We start from the raw sequence: 20,146 nt of genomic DNA on the forward strand, positions 1-20,146 counted from the left end.
ACACAGAACACTTACTCTTTTTCGATAGTGTGGCACTCTTCTTGCGTAATGGTCTTACCGTGGGACAGCAGGCGTAACTTATTTCCTGAAGTTCCTACGTACATAATTACTCTGCCATTGGCACAGGGTTAATAGAGCCATTATCAGACTATAGCTCCACCTTTCCGCTCTCTAATAACACACGGGGAAATTGAATACCCAAATGTTTTCGTGCGAGCTATAATTTATTTTACCTCGATGGTCATTTCTCCGTACGTAGGTGGCAGTCAATAAAATATTTTGGCATTCGCTGGCGAAAATTGGCAATTTTGATTTCGTGAAAAGATCTGGCTGCAACGAAAAATACTTTTGTTTTAAAAACTGCCATCCCATCTCCCTTACCATATCCGTGAGATTCTCTTTCCTGTTTCACGATAATACAAAATGAACTGCCCCTCTCTGAATTTTCTCGGCGTCCTCCATCAATGCTGTTTGGTAAAGATCCTATACCACCCAGCAGTACCCCAGAAGAGGACGGACAAGTACTTGTAGATTTGTTGCCCCTTCTAAGTGTTCTGTCAATAAGACACAGTCTTTGATTCGCATTCCCCCCAAAGATTTTGTCTGTTATGGTGTCACCATAAGATTCGTAATTGTAACCCCTTGGTATTTACTTCAATCAACCGCCTTTCAATTTGCGTGATTTATCGAGTACCGGTACCCGATAATTTACAGAAATGACTTTTGAACACTATTAAGGTAAATACATTGTTTGTTCTCTATCAAAATCTTTCAATTGCTAACTATGCCTATTGGCTATCAGTAGTTAGTGCCTTCAGTAGTTAGAATCCTTCATTTAGCAGGCAGTATTGGCGCTCTCTGTATTGCAGTAGTTAGAGTAACGAAGATTTTTGTGAGCTAAGTGATTCATGTTAGACAGGGCCATTCTTTTGTAGGACTTATTGAAAGCCAGATTGCGTTGCGCTAAAATATTGTGTGTTAGTTTAGTGATGATCAGAATAAGTAAAGAGAAAACTGTTTGAGTACGTTGAGTTTTGCTCAGCTGTTTGAAAATCAAATAACGTAGAAGTTTACCAGCACAGTCAATAATTTTTCGAAGGAATGGCCCTGACTAACAACAACCTGCCCTGACTAACAATAGTCTATATCTTTCATAAATCACTTACTTCACAAAAATCTTCGTTACCCGAACTACTGCAATACAGCGAGCGCCAATACTGCCAGATAAATAAAAGATTCTAACTAGTGAAGGCACTAACTACTGATAGGCATAGTTAGCAAATGAAAGATTTTGATAGAGAACAAATAATGTATTTACCTTAATAATGTTCAAAATTCATCACATACAGGATGTTACGAAAAGGTACGGCCAAACTTTCAGGAAACATTCCTGATACACAAAGAAAGAAAATATGTTATGTGGACATGAGTCCGGAAGCGCTTACTTTCCATGTTAGAGCTCATTTTATTACTTCTCTTCAAATCACATTAATCATGCAATGGAAACACACAGCAACAGAACGTACCAGCGTGACTTCAAACACTTTGTTACAGGAAATGTTCAAAATGTCCTCCGTTAGCGAGGATACATGCATCCACCCTCCGTCGCATGGCATCCCTGATGCGCTGATGCAGCCCTGGAGAATGGCGTATTCTATCACAGCCGTCCACAATACGAGCACGAAGAGTCTCTACATTTGGTACCGGGGTTGCGTAGACAAGAGCTTTCAAATGCCCCCATAAATGAAAGTCGAGAGGGTTGAGGTCAGGAGAGCGTGGAGGCCATGAAATTGGTCCGCCTCTACCAATCCATCGGTCACCGAATCTGTTGTTCAGAAGCGTACGAACACTTCGACTGAAATGTGCAGGAGCTCCGTCGTGCATGAACCACATGTTGTGTCGTACTTGTAAAGGCACATGTTCTAGCAGCACAGGTAGAGTATCCCGTATGAAATAATGATAACGTGCTCCATTGAGCGTAGGTGGAAGAACATGGGGCCCAATCAAGACATCACCAACAATGCCTGCCCAAACGTTCACAGAAAATCTGTGTTGATGACGTGATTGCACAATTGCGTGCGGATTCTCGTCAGCCCACAAATGTTGATTGTGAAAATTTACAATTTGATCACATTGGAATGAAGCCTCATCCGTAACTAAAATGAGCTCTAACATGGAAATTAAGCGTTTCCGGACACATGTCCACATAACATCTTTTCTTTATTTGTGTGTGAGGAATGTTTCCTGAAAGTTTGGCTGTACCTTTTTGTAACACCCTTTATATATCTATCAATTCATGACATCCATCTTTACAAATTTCCTTTTTATGGTGGACACACGTCCAAATCGTCCGCTTATATTAAACTTCTCAAAACTCTGGCATTTCTCTCTCCACGTCCACCACTGCTGGCGACTCACCTCCAACTGCCCAACACTACGCGCTGTTCACATTCTACTACCCAACACTACAATAGCGAATATTCCAACAATGCCAACCAGCCACAGACTGCACACAACAGTCAGTGATTTTCATACATAGCGCTACCTGGCGTCACCAACAAAAGCCCACTTACAGGAGTTGTTTATGAAGTTGCAGTAGCTACCGCCTACCGTGCATAACATGCCTAAATTATGCAGCCAGTGCTCGAGCTGCGTCACAGGAATTATCTCTGCGCTGGTCAACAGTTAAAAAGATTTTGCGGCACATTTTACACTTGTGTTCACACAAGATCCAGAATGTGCACCAAATCAAGGCTCAAGATAGGCTACAACGGCGTGGCTTTGCCCTTCCTTTTTAAGCACACATGGAAATGGATGACATGTGGCCGACGAATATTCTTTGGACGGACGAGGCACATTTTCCTCTGCACGGTACCCTGAATGTAAAGAACTGTTGCATGTGGAGTTCCACTCCGCCACATGTTGTGCATTGTGCAGGAACATCCAATACACTCAGCTTACGTGACAGTGTGATGTGGTTTCACAACCTCCTTCTTTCTCGGTAGGTTTTTCTTCGAGCAGATGACAGGTGTAGTGACATCTGCACGTTATAAGGACCTCCATGTGCAAGACGAGACCCTATGTTTGCAAGAACGCAACTGTGTTCACACCACTATTTTCTTGCAAGATGGGGCGACAGCATATGTCGCTTGTCCGGTGAAAGATTTGCTTCGAGAAACATTCGCTAACGACCGCATAATCTCTAAGCAAATTCAAGATGTGTGGCCTTCCAGATCTCCCCAATCCTAAATCCGCGTGACTTCCGGTTGTGGGGATACCTGAAAGATCGCGTCTATCATGAATGTATCCGGACTCTTCCTAACACAAGGGATATCATGAGACGACATACAGCTCTAATTACACCGGGGCATCTGTCAGGCCTGCCGTGTTACAGCATATATCGCAACTGGTTACCGTAGTCTAATAAACGTCCCGGGACCACTGTTATCATGTGTCTGGTTGTTCCTATCCTGTTCCTGCACACACGCCACTTTCTGACTACTTGCAGAGCCATATTTTGACCCGGTGGCAGAAAGCGAAACTATTAATTTTTTCAGCATACTCCACGAGCGCAACGATTAATGAACGTACTTACGATGTTTCAGCGTCCTGCCATGTACGAGGCGTATTTTTTAAGTAAGTATCGTTTTGAAATAAAAAAAGACGTGTTAAGATATCTCAATAATTTTATTTTTGCATGGAAGCCTGTACCTTAATCTAATTTTCTACAAAATTTCCGTCAATATTGAGGCACCTGTCATAACGTTGTACCAGTTTTTGAATACCCTCCACATATAAGTCTGCCGCCTGACTTATGTGCACTGCATCACCACTGTTTTGACTTGGTCATCGTCTTGAAGACGCTGACCGCCCAGGTGTTTCTTCAAGTGCAGAAACAGATGATAGTCACTGGGCGCAAGATCGGGGCTGGATGGAGGATGATCTAGAGTTTCCCATCGAAAAGTCGTGATGAGATCTTTGGTCTGATTCACCACATGCGGACGGGCATTGTCTTGCAGCAAAACGATACCCTTGCTCAACTTGCCACGTGTTTTGTTCTGAACTGAACGGCGCAGATTGTGCAATGTCTTACAGTAAGCTGCTGCATTGATTGTCTCACTTCGAGGCAGAAATTCCACAAGCAATACTCCTTTTATGTCACAAAAAACTGTGCACATGATCTTCCGGGCAGAAATTGTTTGCTTAAACTTCACTTTTCTGGGTGAATTTGAATGCCGACATTCCATGGACTGTTGCTTTGATTCTGGTGTGACGTAGGCCATCCATGTTTCATCGTCCGTAACAATTTGGCTTAAGAAATCTTCACCGTCGTTGTGGTACCGCTCAAGAAAAGTCAATGCACTGTCTAAACATTTGGCTTTGTGCACATCCGTCAACATTTTCGGTACCCAACGTGCGCACAATTTTCGGTAATTCAAGTTCTCGCTAACAATGCCGTACAAAACACTACGAGAAACATTAGGAAAGCCATCCCGCAAGGAGCAAATCGTAAAGCATCTGTTTTCTGTCACCTTATTGTCCACTTCCTGCACCAAACGTTCATTAACGTCCGAAGGACGCCCAATCCGTTGTTCATCGTGCACATTTGTGCGGCCATCTTTAAATGCTCTGACCCACTTTCTTACCATTCCATCACCCATAAAGTTTTCTCCGTAAACTGCACAGATCTCACGACGAATATCGATCGCTTTTAGGCGTTTAGCACTAAGAAATCTTATAACAGCCCGTACTTCACAGTCGGCGGGACTCACGATTATCGGAGGCATCTTAAGCACTCTGTACACAACGTAAACAAGGAAGAATCAGATTGTAATGGCGTCAGTGCGTAGATTAAGCTACAAGCTTTCATGCAAAAATAAAATTATTGAGATATCTTAGCACGTCTTTTTTTAATTGCAAAAAACACGCCTCGTATGTAGCCCGAATTCCAGCACTCGGTATGCCGTCAGTTCAATTACAACCACCCTGTATATGACGACTCAGGTTTTCACCTTCGTGACTACCTGACACGAAGGAAACAAACATCCATCCATGGCGAGCGAAGGATATACACAGCTATCAGGAAACAACCGAATCAGCACAAAAGGAATATTATTTTGGTTTCCCCTTGTTTGTCGATATCTGATTTCAATACTTTCAGAATGACGACAGTCCACCGATTAGTGGCCGGAAGAGTTTTATCCAATAACTCCAACTCTTGAGAAAAGTGCGGGAAAATAGCGTTTTATAAGTTAAAGGGAGACACTGTTTTGACGGTGTTCAGCCATCCAAAGACACCAGTGGAATGCTGAAGAAGATTCCAGCAGAGGGATGGAAACACTGAGCAGTGAAGAAGTTTGAATAAGAGGAATGTGACGCGGCAGAACGGGGCAGAACATTTTATCACAAAATTTCTTTTTCTTCGACATTAATGGTGTTGATCTCTTGGCTCCCACAGCTATCTACGATATCTATATTCTTCTATCACCAACATTACATTCTCTTACAACGAATCACTCAGGTTACTCACGTCTGTAACAATAGTAGATCAAATGCAAACCAGCAGACAAGTGTTCTCTGTGCTGCTAGCACTGAAGCGGAGATGATGCGGACTTCTTTTCGTGGTTTTTGCGGAAAAGACTGTTGAGCTGCGGGTTGACAATATGGCCATGAGGACATTGTCTCTCGAAAAGAATAGTTGCGTTGTGCAAAATACGGTTACAGTGGATGAGTGCTATCAATTATTGCTAATTAAGAATAACAAACGATGCCATATATCCTGAAACTACACTCATACTCATAAATTAAGGATAATTGCAGAATGTGGTGCCACACAACGCGGCACTACACAAAACTGGCGCTAATAGCACAGGCACATAGGGAACACACACGACACTGATCTGTAAGTCCACGGTATTGGTGACAAGTTGAGAAAACCGACCCGAAACACATGTGCTACAAAACGCAACTGTTTCCTGCGCATGTACTCCGACATCAATATGGGATATGATCACCATGCACACGTACGCAGGCAGCACAGCGGGTGGGCACACTCTGGATCAGGTGGTTGAGCAGCTGCTGGGGTATAGGCTCCCATTCTTTCACCAGTGCCTGTCGGAGCTCCTGAAGTGTGGTAAGAGTTCGAAGAGATGCAGCGACACGTCGACCGAGAGCATCCCAGACGTGCTCGATGCGGTTTAGGTCTGGAGAACAGGCAGGCCACTCCATTCGCCTGATATCTTCTGTTGCAAGGTACTCCTCCACGATGACAGCTCGGTGGAGCGGTGCATTTTCATCCGAAGGTGGGACCCACTGCACCCCTGAAAAGGTAGATATACTGGTGCAAAATGACGCCCCGATACACCTGGCCTGTTACAGTTCCACTGTCAAAGACATGCAGGGGTGTACGTGCACAAATCATAATCCAAAACCATCAAACCATAGCCTCCATACAGGTCCCTTTCAAGGACATTAAGGGGTTGGTATCTGGTTCCTGGTTCACGCTAGATGAAAACCCGGCGAGAATCACTGTTCAGACTATACCTGGAGTGGTCCGTGTACATAACCTGGGACCACTGTTCCAATGACCATGTACTGTGTTCTTGACACCAGGCTTTACAGGCTGTCCTGTGACCAGGGTTCAGTGGAATGCACCTTTCAGGTCTCCGAGCGAATAAGCCATGCCTGTTCAGTGGTCTGTAGACTGTGTGTCTGGAGACAACTGTTCCAGTGGCTGCAATAAGGTCCCGAGCATGGCTACCTACAGTACTCCGTGGCCGTCTGCGAGCACTGACGGTGAGATATCGGTCTTCTTGTGGTGTTGTACACTGTGGACGCCCCTTACTGCAGCGGCTGGACATGTTTCCTGTCTGCTGGAATCGTTGCCATAATCTTGAGAACACACTTTGTGGCACACGGAGGTCCCGTGCTACGACCTGCTGTGTTTGACCAGCGTCCAGTCGCCCTAGTATTCTACCCCTCATAACGTCATCAATATGTCTTCTTTGAGTCATTTTCAACACACAGTCACCATTAGCACGTCTGCACACTTAGTCGCAGCACCGTACTCTGACATGCACCAGCACACCTCTGCGTGTGTGGACTGCTACCAGCGCCACCGTGCGACGACCGCAGGTCAAATGCACCGCATGGTCATACCCCGAGGTGATTTAAGCCTGCAAACCGCCCACCAGAGCGTCGTTTCACCATGTATCAGCATTATCCTTACTTTATGAGCATGAGTGTGGGTAGCTGAGACAGTGTCACGGCGGCGGGCGCCCACCTGCACGACGCGGTCCCCGCCGGCCACCTGCTCGCCGTCGGCGCCCATCTGGCGCAGGTAGTCGTGCCAGAGCGGCAGCTCCCTGAGGCGCGCCGCCCACGTGTCCTCCTTGAGCACGCCCGGCTCGGCGACGTCGTGCAGCACGAGCAGCGGGGCGGCGCCGCCCCCGCGCAGACCCCCGGCGTCCGCCGCCTCCTCGGCCGTGGCCGGCAGCACGCCGGCGGCGCCGCCCACCACCAGCAGCGGTAGCCGCGAGGGCACCGCCCCCACCACGCCCAGAGGCAGCTCGGCGGACTCCCCGGACAGCACCACCACCAGCGTGCCGTTGCTCACGTCTGCTGACACACGGAGTCATATTTGTTACCAATCATTTGCTTTACCACTAGAGAAATGAAGCATTCCATTTCTGACGTGTCGATTACATCCGCTGATGAAAGTACCGGATGGTTATTCACTGAAGGGCCAAAGAAACTGGTACACCTGCTTACATCGAGTAGGTCCCTCCCAAGAATACGCAGAATTGCCGCATCACGACGTGGTATAGGCTCGACTAATGTCTGAAGTGCTGCAGGAGGTAACAGACACCATGAATCCTGCTGGGCTGTCCATAAAGCCATAAGAGTACAAGGAGGTGGAGATCTCTTCTGAACAGCACATTGCAAAGCATTCCAGATATGCTTAATAATGGTCATGTCTGGGGTGTCTGGTGGTCAGCAGAAGTGTTTAAACTCAGAAGAGTGTTCCTGGACCAATTCTATAGCATTTTTAGACGTGTGTGTTGTCGCATTGTCCTGCTGGAATTGCCCTAGTCCATCGGAATGCACAATGGACATGAATGGATGCAGGTGATCAGACATGATGCTTTATCGCTCCAACTGCACACGCCCCACACCATTACAGAGAATCAACCAGCTTGAATAGTCCCCTGCTGACATGCAGGGTTTATGAATTCGTGAGATTATATATGAAGGTAGTAACTGTTCTCGAAAGAACAGATACCATTGATGACCGTGCAGGTTCTCTAGAATAACTGAAACCCTCAGCTGCCGACAGCTCCTTTGCCCATCCACTCTTACGGGAATCGTCAACTTAAGTGGCGCGGGTAACGAGTGGATGGGCAAAGAATCTATTAGGAACAGTACGTATGTAGATTGTGGACAGTTGGGAATGTGGGTCTCACGCGAGACGTGCAAGGGATTAGTCCCTCCAGTCGCGCTATCCATCTGTGTCGTGGGTGGCTCAGATGCCATGTAACCAGCAGATCCCAAGTTCGAGTCCCAGTCGGGGACACTCATTTTCAGCTGTCCCCATCAAGGTATGTCAACAACATCTGTCGGCAGCTGAGGGTTTCAATTAATTACCATTTATTCATGAGATTGTGTCCATTCCAGTACACGTCCATCCGCTCGATACAATTTGAAACGAGACTCGTCCGACCAGGCAACAGTCCAACGTCGGACTTGACGGGCCCATGCGAGGTGTACAGCTTTATGTCGTGCAGTCATCAAGGGTACACGAGTGCAGCTTCGGCTCCGGAAGCCCACATCGATGATGTTTCATTGAATGGTTCGGACACTGACACTTGTTGATGGCCCAGCACTGGAATAAGCAGTGGTTTGCGCAAGGGTTGCACCTCTGTCACGTTCAACGATACTCTTCGGTCATCGTTGGTCCAGTTCTTGCAGGATATTTTTCAGGCCGCAGCGATGTCGGAGACTTGATGTTTAGCGGATTCCTGATATTCACGATATACACGTGAAATGGTCGTACGGGAAAATCCCCACTTCGTCGCTACCTCGGAGATGCTGGGTCCCACCGCTCGTACGCCAGCTGCCATTGCAACAGCATTAACAGATCTAACAACTGCGTCAGACAGGACGGGGCGTGAGTCGTGCTTGGGTAGCTCAGTTGGTAGAGCACTTGCCCGCGAAAGGGAAAGTTCCCGAGTTCGAGTCTCGGTCCGGCACACAGTTTTAATCTGCCAGGAAGTTTCGTATCAGCGCACACTCCGCTGCAGAGTGAAAATCTCATTCTGGAAACATATTGTCTTCTATAGGCATTGTCAACCGCACCGCTGAATTCTGCCTGTTTACATATCTCTGTATTTGAATCAGAATGCTTATACCAGTTCCTTTGGCGCTTCAGCGTAATTAAAGTGCAGCTGCTTACGGAGGTCCAGTGCACTCTGTAATTATGGTACAGCAGCGAAACTTGCTAGATACACCAATGCGTCAATGCAGAACCTATTTACAATGAAAAAAAATTAATTACAATTTTGACTACCAGGTGCAAGTATGGCTCTGTGCAACATCTCGTCGACGTCTCCGATTCTGATACCGAATAAATTATGTAAGCGGTGGTTAATAATAAACTCAACATTATGCCTTTCTCACTTGTTTGACCTTTTACTCCCATGTCCTCTTCCTAAACCATTACATACGAAAAGATTTATATAAGTCTTTTTTGCACTAGCAGCGCTACGTTTGTACCTAATGGCAAAAATTGTAACTAATTTTTTTCCACCATAAATCAGTTCTGCATTAATGCATTAGCATACCTACCGAGTTTCGCTGCCATAAGATAATTAAAGCCTACACTGAATCTTTGTGAATAGCTGCATTTTTTTTATAACCATCCAGAATTTATTATTATAGTCTTCAGCTTGAAGACTTGGTTGATGCAGCTCTCCAGACTGTAGTACTCTGTGCAGGCTATTACAAGAAACTTTTTCTAGAAAGTACTCCACAACAAAATTAATAACTCACTGTTCAAGTTAGACTAGCAAATCAAGTCAAATTCCAAGTGACCCGTGAATGTGTGCATGTAAGTGTGACAAACACAAATGACAAATTAATAAGTACTTCTTCATTACACTTCCGTACAGTGATGAATGCTTTGTGAAATCCTTCTGTGGGCTGAGTCTGCTGGCTGACTGTAAAGCTGCCCAGTCATAGGCCTACCTCTCAGCCAACCCGCCCAGCTGAGCAGGTCGTCGACCTGTCTGTCTGTGTGTGGGCTCACTGAGACTGTGTGGACAACCCTACCTTCACACAGAGGTAGCTTTCAGCATCCCAAACCTGTAAAGGACGGAGTGTGGGGTGGCAGGTGATGGCCGGTGTGACAGGTATCGGTGTGCCGCTGGAGCCGATGCACCCTGGCAATGGATCTAACTGCTACAGAATGGCCCACACAAAGGCAAACGTATCGGGGCAGACTCAATTGCCGGGTGTTAGGCGCGCTCGTGAATGAGCGGTTCAAGAACGCAAGGGCCACATGGGCGGATTGTAAAACTGTTTTTCGCTAAAAGGCAGAGTCCCTGGCAGGTACACTACGAGATCAAAAGTATCCAGACTCCCCCCAAAAACATACGTTTTTCATATTAGCTGCATTGTGCTGCCACCTACTGCCAGGTACTTCATATCGGCGACCTCAGTAGTCGTTAGGCATTGTGAGAGAGCAGAATGGGGCGCTCAGCGGAACTCGCGGACTTCGAACGTGGTCAGGTGATTGGGTGTCACTTGTGTCATACGTCTGTACGCGAGATTTCCACAGTCCTAAGCATCCCTAGGTCAACTGTTTCCGATGTGATAGTGAAGTGGAAACGTGAAGGGACACGTACAGCACAAAAGTGTACTGGCCGACCTCGTCTGTTGACTGACAGAGACCACCGACAGTTGAAGAGAGTCGTAATGTGTAATAGGCCTATCTAAGTCGAAACGCGCCCACCAGCAACCTCATTGATTAATAAGGCTCTGTCCTCAAAGTACTTCATAAAGACTTGCTTCTACTCGTCCACATAAGACTTCTCTAGGTCTGTCCTCAGAGTACTTCATGAAGACTTGCTTCTACTCGTCCAAAGATAAGACTTCTCTAGCAGACGAAAACATGAGCCATAAAGGTTTTGAATCATGGAAGTGGTTTGTAACTCAGGCATTGATATATAACATCAATAACAGAGAGCTTTCACTTTTGTTCGCCTCTTATCCTTAACAGACCTGCTCTTCTTCAGTTTCGGGGATTTCTTACATTGGTTTTCCCTCTTTCGAAAAAAAAAAAACCAAAAAGAAAGATATAGACTAACGATTAAATAGAGTAAAATGATATCGGCTGCCAATTTTTTATAGCTATATGAGGTGTAGTCACAATGATCCAATGCATCACACATCATGTATCTCACAAAACACAACACTGAAGAACTAAAATCAGCTTTAATTTACGATAATTTTCTTCAGTTTAGACGTACGTAGGGCGTTCAGTAAGTAATGCAGCACACTTTTTTATGAAAGCAGGTAGGTTTTATTCAAGATTACAATACACTATATTATTCCTGACTCTTTAGGCTACAAAACCAAATTTTTTAACATAATCTCCGTTCACTGCGACGGCCTTACACCTCCTTACTGAGAGGACCTGAGTTCCCGAAAGGTGTCGTTGATGTCGGAGACAAAGTCTTGCTGCATCCGTAACCTCCCCATCCCCCATGTAGTGCTTCTAGCAGAGTGTATCCTTCATTGGGCCAGACACATGGAACTCGAAAGGCGCGAAATCCTGGCTGAACGATGAATGAGGAAGAACCAGTGACGTTTTCTGAACACCTCTCGGGTGCGCAGATTTGTGTGAGGCCTTGCATTGTCACGGAGTAAGAGACGTACGTTTGCATTTTTGTGGCAACGAACGCGCTAAACTCGTTTCTTCAATTTCCTGAATATCTTGTGCGTGTGTGTCAGCACTAGCAACAGAGACGTCGAGTTCTGCAACGAGGTGTTTTGTCATCTTCCGATCACCTCGAATGACAGTTTCCGCATGTTCCAACATTGCAGAAGCCACAGCTGTATGCGGAGACCAGACAGGTTTGCACGACCTCGTTGCAAAGATGAAAGATGCCTCGCCCAACGACTCACTTCTAGGTCTACGTAGGCAATCTTCAAACACCTATGAATAAATGCGATGCTCTGGTTTCCCACAAAAAAAACCTCAACGACACTTCTTTGTTTGGAACGGATCTACGTTACGGACGCCATTTTGAAGTCTACGTATAGCACCAACATCTATCGGAAATTCATGAAACTATAGGGCCTGAAGAGGGAATATTCTACATGTCCCACAACTAATGTAGCATGTTTTTCAATCGAAATTGGACGAGAAAAGAAATGTGTTGCATTATTTATTGAACGCTCCTCGTAATTAGTTAACAACATTTTAGCCTTTCTCTAGAAAAAAATGAAGCTACATAAAAAAGTAGCCTTTCATTTGTCAAGTCATGCTCAACTGTCCGGTAACCGATTTTTTTTTCTACTAACACTTATTTGTTATTCAGAGAATGACGAACAGCTTTCGTAGTCGCCTTCCAGAATGTCTGTATAAGATACTGTTATACGAAATGCGGTGCAAAAAAAAAAAAAAAAAAAAAAATGGTTCAAATGGCTCTGAGCACTATGGGACTTAACATCTGAGGTCATCAGTCCCCCAGAACTTAGAACTACTTAAACCTATCTAACCTAAGGACATCACCCACATCCATGCCCGAAGCAGGATTCGAACCTGCGACCGCAGCAGTCACGCGGTTCCGGACTGAAGCGCCCTAACCGCACGGCCACCGCGGCCGGCAAATGCGGTGCATGTTACGACTGTATGTACTAGGGAAAAATAATGGAAGTATTTCAATAATTATCCTACCCAGCTAGTAAGATTTGCACACTATAACCAAGGCAAGCACAACAAATATTCATAAAGCTTGAATTATCACCTGCATAAAAAATAAAGTTACGTGATTAATTTTTTGTTTATTTGGTGGTACATGTCTGCAGTGCTGGTACACAATGAAATCACCGCGCCACAGTACTGCATCTCACCGCTAGAGCAGCCGAAACAAAATACTATAAAGTGAGTCGCCTTACGGTAATTCGTTCTCTACATTTTAAGGGGAACAATTCGTCAACAATCGATGCTGAGTTGGTGGTAGAATCAGACAACAACGTCCGCATCATCTGAAAAAATGTTCAAATGTGTGTGAAATCTTATGGGACTTAACTGCTAAGATCATCACTCCCTAAGCTTACACACTACTTAAGCTAGATTATCCTAAGGACAAACACACACACCCATGCCCGAGGGAGGACTCAAACCTCCGCCGGGACCAGCCGCACAGTCCATGACTGCAGCGCCTAAGACCGTTCGGCTAATCCCACGCGGTCTCCCATCATCTGACCTAGTGATTAGGTGTGGCAGACGCTTCCAGTGTGGTCAAACAAGGGAGAAGTCATCTGTCAGTGAAGAAACTGGAATCTCAAGAGAAGTGGAGGCCTCAGTGCTCGAAAACCGGTGATTTCATAATAGTAGCTACAGTGCAAGAAGTAAAAATCAGTCGCGCACTAGATGACGTCGCTTCGCTCCGTGGGACTCTGCGCTGCTGTACTGCGCTCGACTACTGGTGATATCCTCGGAAATATTTCCTCTGGATATCTGTTCTACTGTCGCGAACGTCATATGGAAAGCTCTTAACTCGCACATATTATTATTAACCGACGCAGGTTACATCCTGTATTGGACGCTGCGCGTCTAGATCTTCAGGTCTCAGATTCTTCTACGAGTACTACGATTATTATCTAGCGCACCCTAACTTTTCCCAAATACAAGGATCAGGCGATTTAGATGTACGTGTGATTATACTTAAAGTAATGTTGTGGCGGATGCGTTTCTGGTCAACTGTGGGCAGTTGCGGCACACACCTTCTTTGGAGCCACTTCTCTGTGCAGTATATTATTGCATTTGCTCAGTTGAAATGCCTAACGTATCTTGGGTTTTGTCAGAGGTTTCCTTTGTGATAATCTCCAATGGACTGCCGGAGCGCGTTCCCAATTCGCTGTTTATCCGACTACGTTTAAATTCATTAATGCAAAACTAAATGGTTTTCAGTGATGGCCAGAGTCCACATGAACTTCATCCATTTTTTTTATTTGTGAGGCTGTCCAACCTTTCAAATGAAAATGTTTAATAACAGCACGCAACTCGGTTTTCTCTATTTTCAGTCGCAATCGTCACACTGACCATTTCAGATAGCTGTCAACAAAAACTGTACGCTGTACATTGAAGAAATTCTTTATATGATCCTTGGGATAATCAAACTTACAACCATAATGGGGCAACATGAATGTTCCATTCTTTAATGGAAATTTTCCAGACTTATCAGACCATCCTCATTTCTACATTAGCATTAGCTTTGGGAAGAATCTTAGTACGCCTATGCCTGCACAACACCAGCACAAACCCCACACCACACAAACACTTCGCTACAGCAGGTTGATTTTCACCGGCGATAATTAAAACGTCATGGCCACCCATTGTGGAATGGCAGAGGGGATGAAAGTGTTCTTCAGCAAAAGAGAGCTAATTGTATTACACACTGAGTGACAAAACCTTGCGTGGAAGCTCTACGACACGAATCGCTCGTCGACTGTTGGAATCTTTGTGGTGCGTTGGTCTCCCCACTTTCCTTGCAGAAACACGTTCTTGTAGCTATTTGATTCACAGCAGACCGACGATCACCCGGCATGTCTTTCCAGGGCTGTCGTGATGATCGTTCGCCAGACACTTGAAGTCGTTCTATATGGCGGTTTACGCTTGTGGAAACATCGCGTCGGTGACATTTAAGATCCGCCGTAGATATTGTTGACCTCGGAAAAGCGCATTCTTGTGTAATCTGTCCTACGTAATGGTCAATGCATCTTGCATCATCCAACGTTTAATTGGCGACGTGCTGCCATGTTCACTTCCCACCTAACTGTAACAGGCTATTCAGTTGTCGTATCATATCGCTCCAAACGCAACATCTAGCCACAACCTTCGGCCGTCCTACACGGCATATCTTCAACTGGGACAACCCTTCCGTGACTTCAGGCCACTCGGTTTACATTGTGACGAAAATAAGACGTTCCTGGAATTGTACACCTGGAGCACAGCACTGTGTGATAATGAAACGTGCACCACCGAAAATGCAGCGAAGAAGAAGCGGAAAGCATATGGCGCATTTCATTGACGAAATCTTATTGGTTTATCATCGAAGTCGTAGAGTAGTCTTGCCGCAAAGTTTCGACGAGTTTCTTACTCACCTTCAAACAAACTGAAAATAACTACGAGGGCTTTTTTTTTTTTTTTCAACCTTGTATCGGTCGCGAAATCGACACCACAGCGAAAATTAAAAAAAAGTTTTATTTAGAACATTTAACTGCATCTTCCTGCTGCTTCTCTACACAGCCGCCTCTCCAGCTTAGACATCTGTCGTAGCGTGCTGCAAACTTTCCAGTACCCTCGTCATAGAGGGCAGCTGCTTGTGCCTTCCGCCAATTCCCTAAACTGATCTGCAGGTAGTTTTCTGTGTCAAAATGCTGTCAGAACCATCGGTTCATGTGAGCAGAGATGAACATCAGAGGGAGCCAAATCTGGGCTGTATGGTGGGAGATCAAACACTTCCTATCGAAAACGCTGCCCCAGCGCTTTCGTTGCCCCTGCAGTGTATGGCCGAGTGTTGCCATTAAGAAGAGCACACATGACAGTTGCGTCACGTGGGCTGCATGAAATCAGGCGCGAACGCTAAGGAGGCACTTCACAATTGGTGGGAGACACTATTGCTCTAAAAGTCAACACATGCTCACTGTGCACGCTGAACTGAAAAAAGCGATGTGACGCCATCGACGGGCACACTACAGATACGGCGCCACACATCTGTGTAAACCTTTGTCGAATTTTCACTGTGATTTTAGCTTTGCAGCTGATCAGAGGTTGAAAAATAAATATTCCTCGTACGTTAACTCAATGGCGTGGTGCATTTCTTTCAGTAACAATGCCACTTCCGTGATTTATGGACTCTAACCTATGGATAATGGAATGTAGTCTAATTAAGTCGGGTGATGCTGAGGGAATTAGATTAGGAAATGAGGCACTTAAAGTAGTAAAGGAGTTTTGCTATTTGGAGAGCAAAATAACTGATGATGGTCGAAGTAGAGAGGATATAAAATGTAGGATGGCAATGGTAAGGAAAGCATTTCTGAAGAAGAGAAATTTGTTAACATCCAGTATTGATTCAAGTGTCAGGAAGTCATTTCTGAAAGTATTCGTATGGAGTGTAGCCATGTATGGAAGTGAAACATGGACGATAAATAGTTTGGACAAGAAGAGAATAGAAGCTTTCGAAATGTGGTGCTACAGAAGAATGCTGAAGATTAGATGGGTAGATCACATAACTAATGAGGAAGTATTGAATAGGATTGGGGAGAAGAGAAGTTTGTGGCACAACTTGACCAGAAGAAGGGATCGGTTGGTAGGACATGTTCTGAGGCATCAAGGGATCACCAATTTAGTATTGGAGGGCAGCGTGGAGGGTAAAAATCGTAGAGGGAGACCAAGAGATGAATACACTAAGCAGATTCAGAAGGATGTAGGTTGCAGTAGGTACTGGGAGATGAAAAAGCTTGCACAGGATAGAGTAGCATGGAGAGCTGCATCAAACCAGTCTCAGGACTGAAGACCACAACACAACAACCTATCCCTGTAATACTATTGGGAAAAGGGAAGCAAAAATCAATATGGAATGCGAAATACATGGCGTTTCTGGTGAATCTTCGTATCACGAGAGATGATGGCTAGATTAAAGGCAGACTGAAATAGTCTGTGGTCAGACAAGAATAAGGTACTGCGACCTTTCAGTTTCCAGGCACGAACGTTACCACTAGGTCACCCTATCCGACCTGAAGATAAAGAGTAGGAAACTCGTCGAAACGTTTCGATAAGACGACGCCACGATTCGGCTGATAATCCGAAAAGATTTCATCAGACTGAAAGCATTTGAAATGTGGTGATATCGAAGAATGGACAAATACGAGTAAACTGCGGGATAAGGAAGTATTAAAAATAATAAGTCAGGGAAGAACAAGGCAGACCATTACCGGAAAGAGGGACAGACTAGTAGAAACAGTAATATGACATTCAGGAATTGTTTCCTAGATGCTCGATGGTGTAGCCAAAGAGTAGAATATGTGTAAACTACTTGAGGAGGGTGCTGGCTATAGCAGTTGAATAGGGCAAGATAGGGAAAGATGGACGACAACAGCAACCCAATCGAAAGATTACTACTTAAGCCAAAAACTTATTCCGGCTACAAATATTTACACAAAGTTCTTGGATACTTTAGCATATTATTCCCTAACATTACGAGAAGTCCTTCTTATTATACGAACCAAATTTTAATTCATGGAGCGTTATAATAGGTGGCCACAAGAGAACTGTGTACTTTATGTACATCGAAAAGCTTCAAGATAATCGTCTACGCTAGTATGAGCATGTCATGCGCCGTAAACCTAAACATATAATAAGAGAAGTGCGTGACATAAGAAAACGCTAAAGAGCCCCAGGACGCCCACCGGCTACACGGATTATGACCTGGAAGAAAGACCTGAAAACGACGGGACTTCACTCTGAAATGACTCAGATACATTCAGAATGATGGAACAAGACCGCAAGAGACGTGGGAAATAAGAAACAGAAGAAGAAGAAGATGTTTAAATGGACTTGTAACAAGGTAGTAATTATGTGACGTTGGAAAATAAAAATGAAAAATTGAGAATGTTAGTTGCAGCAGGTCTGTACGGCCAGTACGTTTGCTACCATGACAGTAGAGATGAAGGATGGAATGGCGCCAACATAAACCTGTGTAACGCCGTTTGAATTAACGAGTATCTCAACCACATTTCCTTCAGGTGCCCTCGAAGACAGCCAAAGACCACTACATTACAATACGAAGCTGTGTCGTCCAGAAACGAACTCTCAGTATAAAACTCTTGTCACCGACAAACGAGATAACCGTATAGTTGTTGTTGTTGTTGTGGTCTTCAGTCCTGAGACTGGTGTGATGCAGCTCTTCATGCTACTCTATCCTGTGCAAGCTTCTTCATCTCCCAGTACCTACTGCAACCTACATTCTTCTGAATCTGTTTAGTGTATTCATCTCTTGGTCTCCTTCTACGATTTTTACCCTTCACGCTGCCCTCCAATACTAAACTGGTGATCCCCCGATGTCTCAGTACATGTCCCACCAACCGATCCCTTCTTCTAGTCAAGTTGTGCCACAAGCTCCTCTTCTCCCCAATTCTATTCAATACCTCCTCATTAGTTATGTGATAAACCCATCTAATCTTCAGCATTCCTCTGTAGCACCACATTTCGAAAGCTTCTATTCTCTTCTTGTCTAAGCTATTTATCGTCCACGTTTCACTTCCATACATGGCTACACTCGATACAAATACTTTCAGAAACGACTTCCTGACATTTAAATCTATACTCGATGTTAACAAATTTCTCTTCTTCAGAAACGCTTTCCTTGCCATTGCCAGTTTACATTTTATATCCTCTCTACTTCGACCATCATCAGTTATTTTGCTCCTTAAATAGTAAAACTCCTTTACTACTTTAAGTGTGTCATTTCCTAATCTAATTTCCTCAGCATCACCCGACTTAATTCGACTACATTCCATTGTCCTCGTTTTGCTTTTGTTGATGTTCATCTTATACCCTCCTTTCAAGACACTGTCCATTCCATTCAACTGCTCTTCCAAGTCCTTTGCTGTCTCTGATAGAATTACAATGTCATCGGCGAACCTCAAAGTTTTTATTTCTTCTCCATGGATTTTAATTCCTACTCCGAACTTTTCTTTTGTTTCCTTTATTGCTTGCTCAATATACAGATTGAATAACATCGGGGATAGGTCACAACCCTGTCTCACTCCCTTCCCAACCACTGCTTCCCTTTCATACCCCTCGACTCTTATAACTGTCATCTGCTTTCTGTACAAATTGTAAATAGCCTTGCGCTCCCTGTATTTTACCACTGCCACCTTTAGAATTTGAAAGAGAGTATTCCAGTCAACATTGTCAAAAGCTTTCTCTAAGTCTACAAATGCTAGAAACGTAGGTTTGCCTTTCCTTAATCTTTCTTCTAAGATAAGTCGTAAGGTCAGTATTGCCTCACGTGTTCCAACATTTCTACGGAATCCAAACTGATCTTCCCCGAGGTCGGCTTCTACAAGTTTTTCCATTCGTCTGTAAAGAATTCGCGTTAGTATTTTGCAGCTGTGACTTATTAAACTGATAGCTCGGTAATTTTCACATCTGTCAACCGTATAGAGACACCTATAAAATTTCGTAGTAACCTATTAAAGATACAGAGCCCGCGCGGTTAGCCGTGGTTTTTAAGGCGGTTTTCCATCTGCCTCGGCGAATGCGGGCTGGTTCCCCTTATTCCGCCTCAGTTACACTATGTCGGCGATTTCTGCGCAAATACTTTCTCCACGTACGCGTACACCATAATTACTCTAGCACGCAAACATTGGGGCTACATTCGTCTGGTGTGAGACGTTCCCAGGGGGGTACTCTGGGGGTCGAACAGCACAATAACCCTGGGCTCGGTGTGGGGCGGCGGTGGGGTGAGTGGACTGCTGCGGCCTGTTGTGGGGTTGTGAACCACTGAGGACTACGCCGGGGACGAAGCCAATCCGTCGTTTCTAGGTCCCCAGTTCCATACAATAGAATATAATACAAAGATACAGACAAAATTTCAGCTATAAGTGGTTAACATTTAACAAAATAATCATACTAAACTGTTCACATAATACTTGTGTTTATGTGTAATTATGCCATGTTATGTTGTACTGTATAATAATGTCTCCAAATGTAAACTTCGTACATGGTGACTGGCGGTATTGGTTATGTCCAGAGACCTGTGAAACAGCAGATGTCATACCGCACAGGAAAGCTCCGTTGCTTTTCATATCTGTAATAGAATGTCGACATTATCTTAAATAGGACGCAGAACAA

General features: G+C 44.7%; 1 protein-coding gene across 1 annotated transcript in view; it reads right to left on the reverse strand.

The window, feature by feature from the left end:
- The window catches only part of LOC124788514, a 367,862-nt gene that overhangs the window by 11,184 nt on the left and 336,532 nt on the right, over positions 1 to 20,146 (reverse strand). The window contains exon 6 of the mRNA XM_047255783.1: positions 7,283 to 7,617. Coding sequence (XP_047111739.1) covers positions 7,283 to 7,617 — 335 coding nt within the window. The remainder of the gene's footprint in view (positions 1 to 7,282; positions 7,618 to 20,146) is intronic.

This window comes from Schistocerca piceifrons, chromosome 3 (assembly GCF_021461385.2).
Source record: "Schistocerca piceifrons isolate TAMUIC-IGC-003096 chromosome 3, iqSchPice1.1, whole genome shotgun sequence".
In the NCBI taxonomy this organism is placed as follows: domain Eukaryota; kingdom Metazoa; phylum Arthropoda; class Insecta; order Orthoptera; family Acrididae; genus Schistocerca; species Schistocerca piceifrons.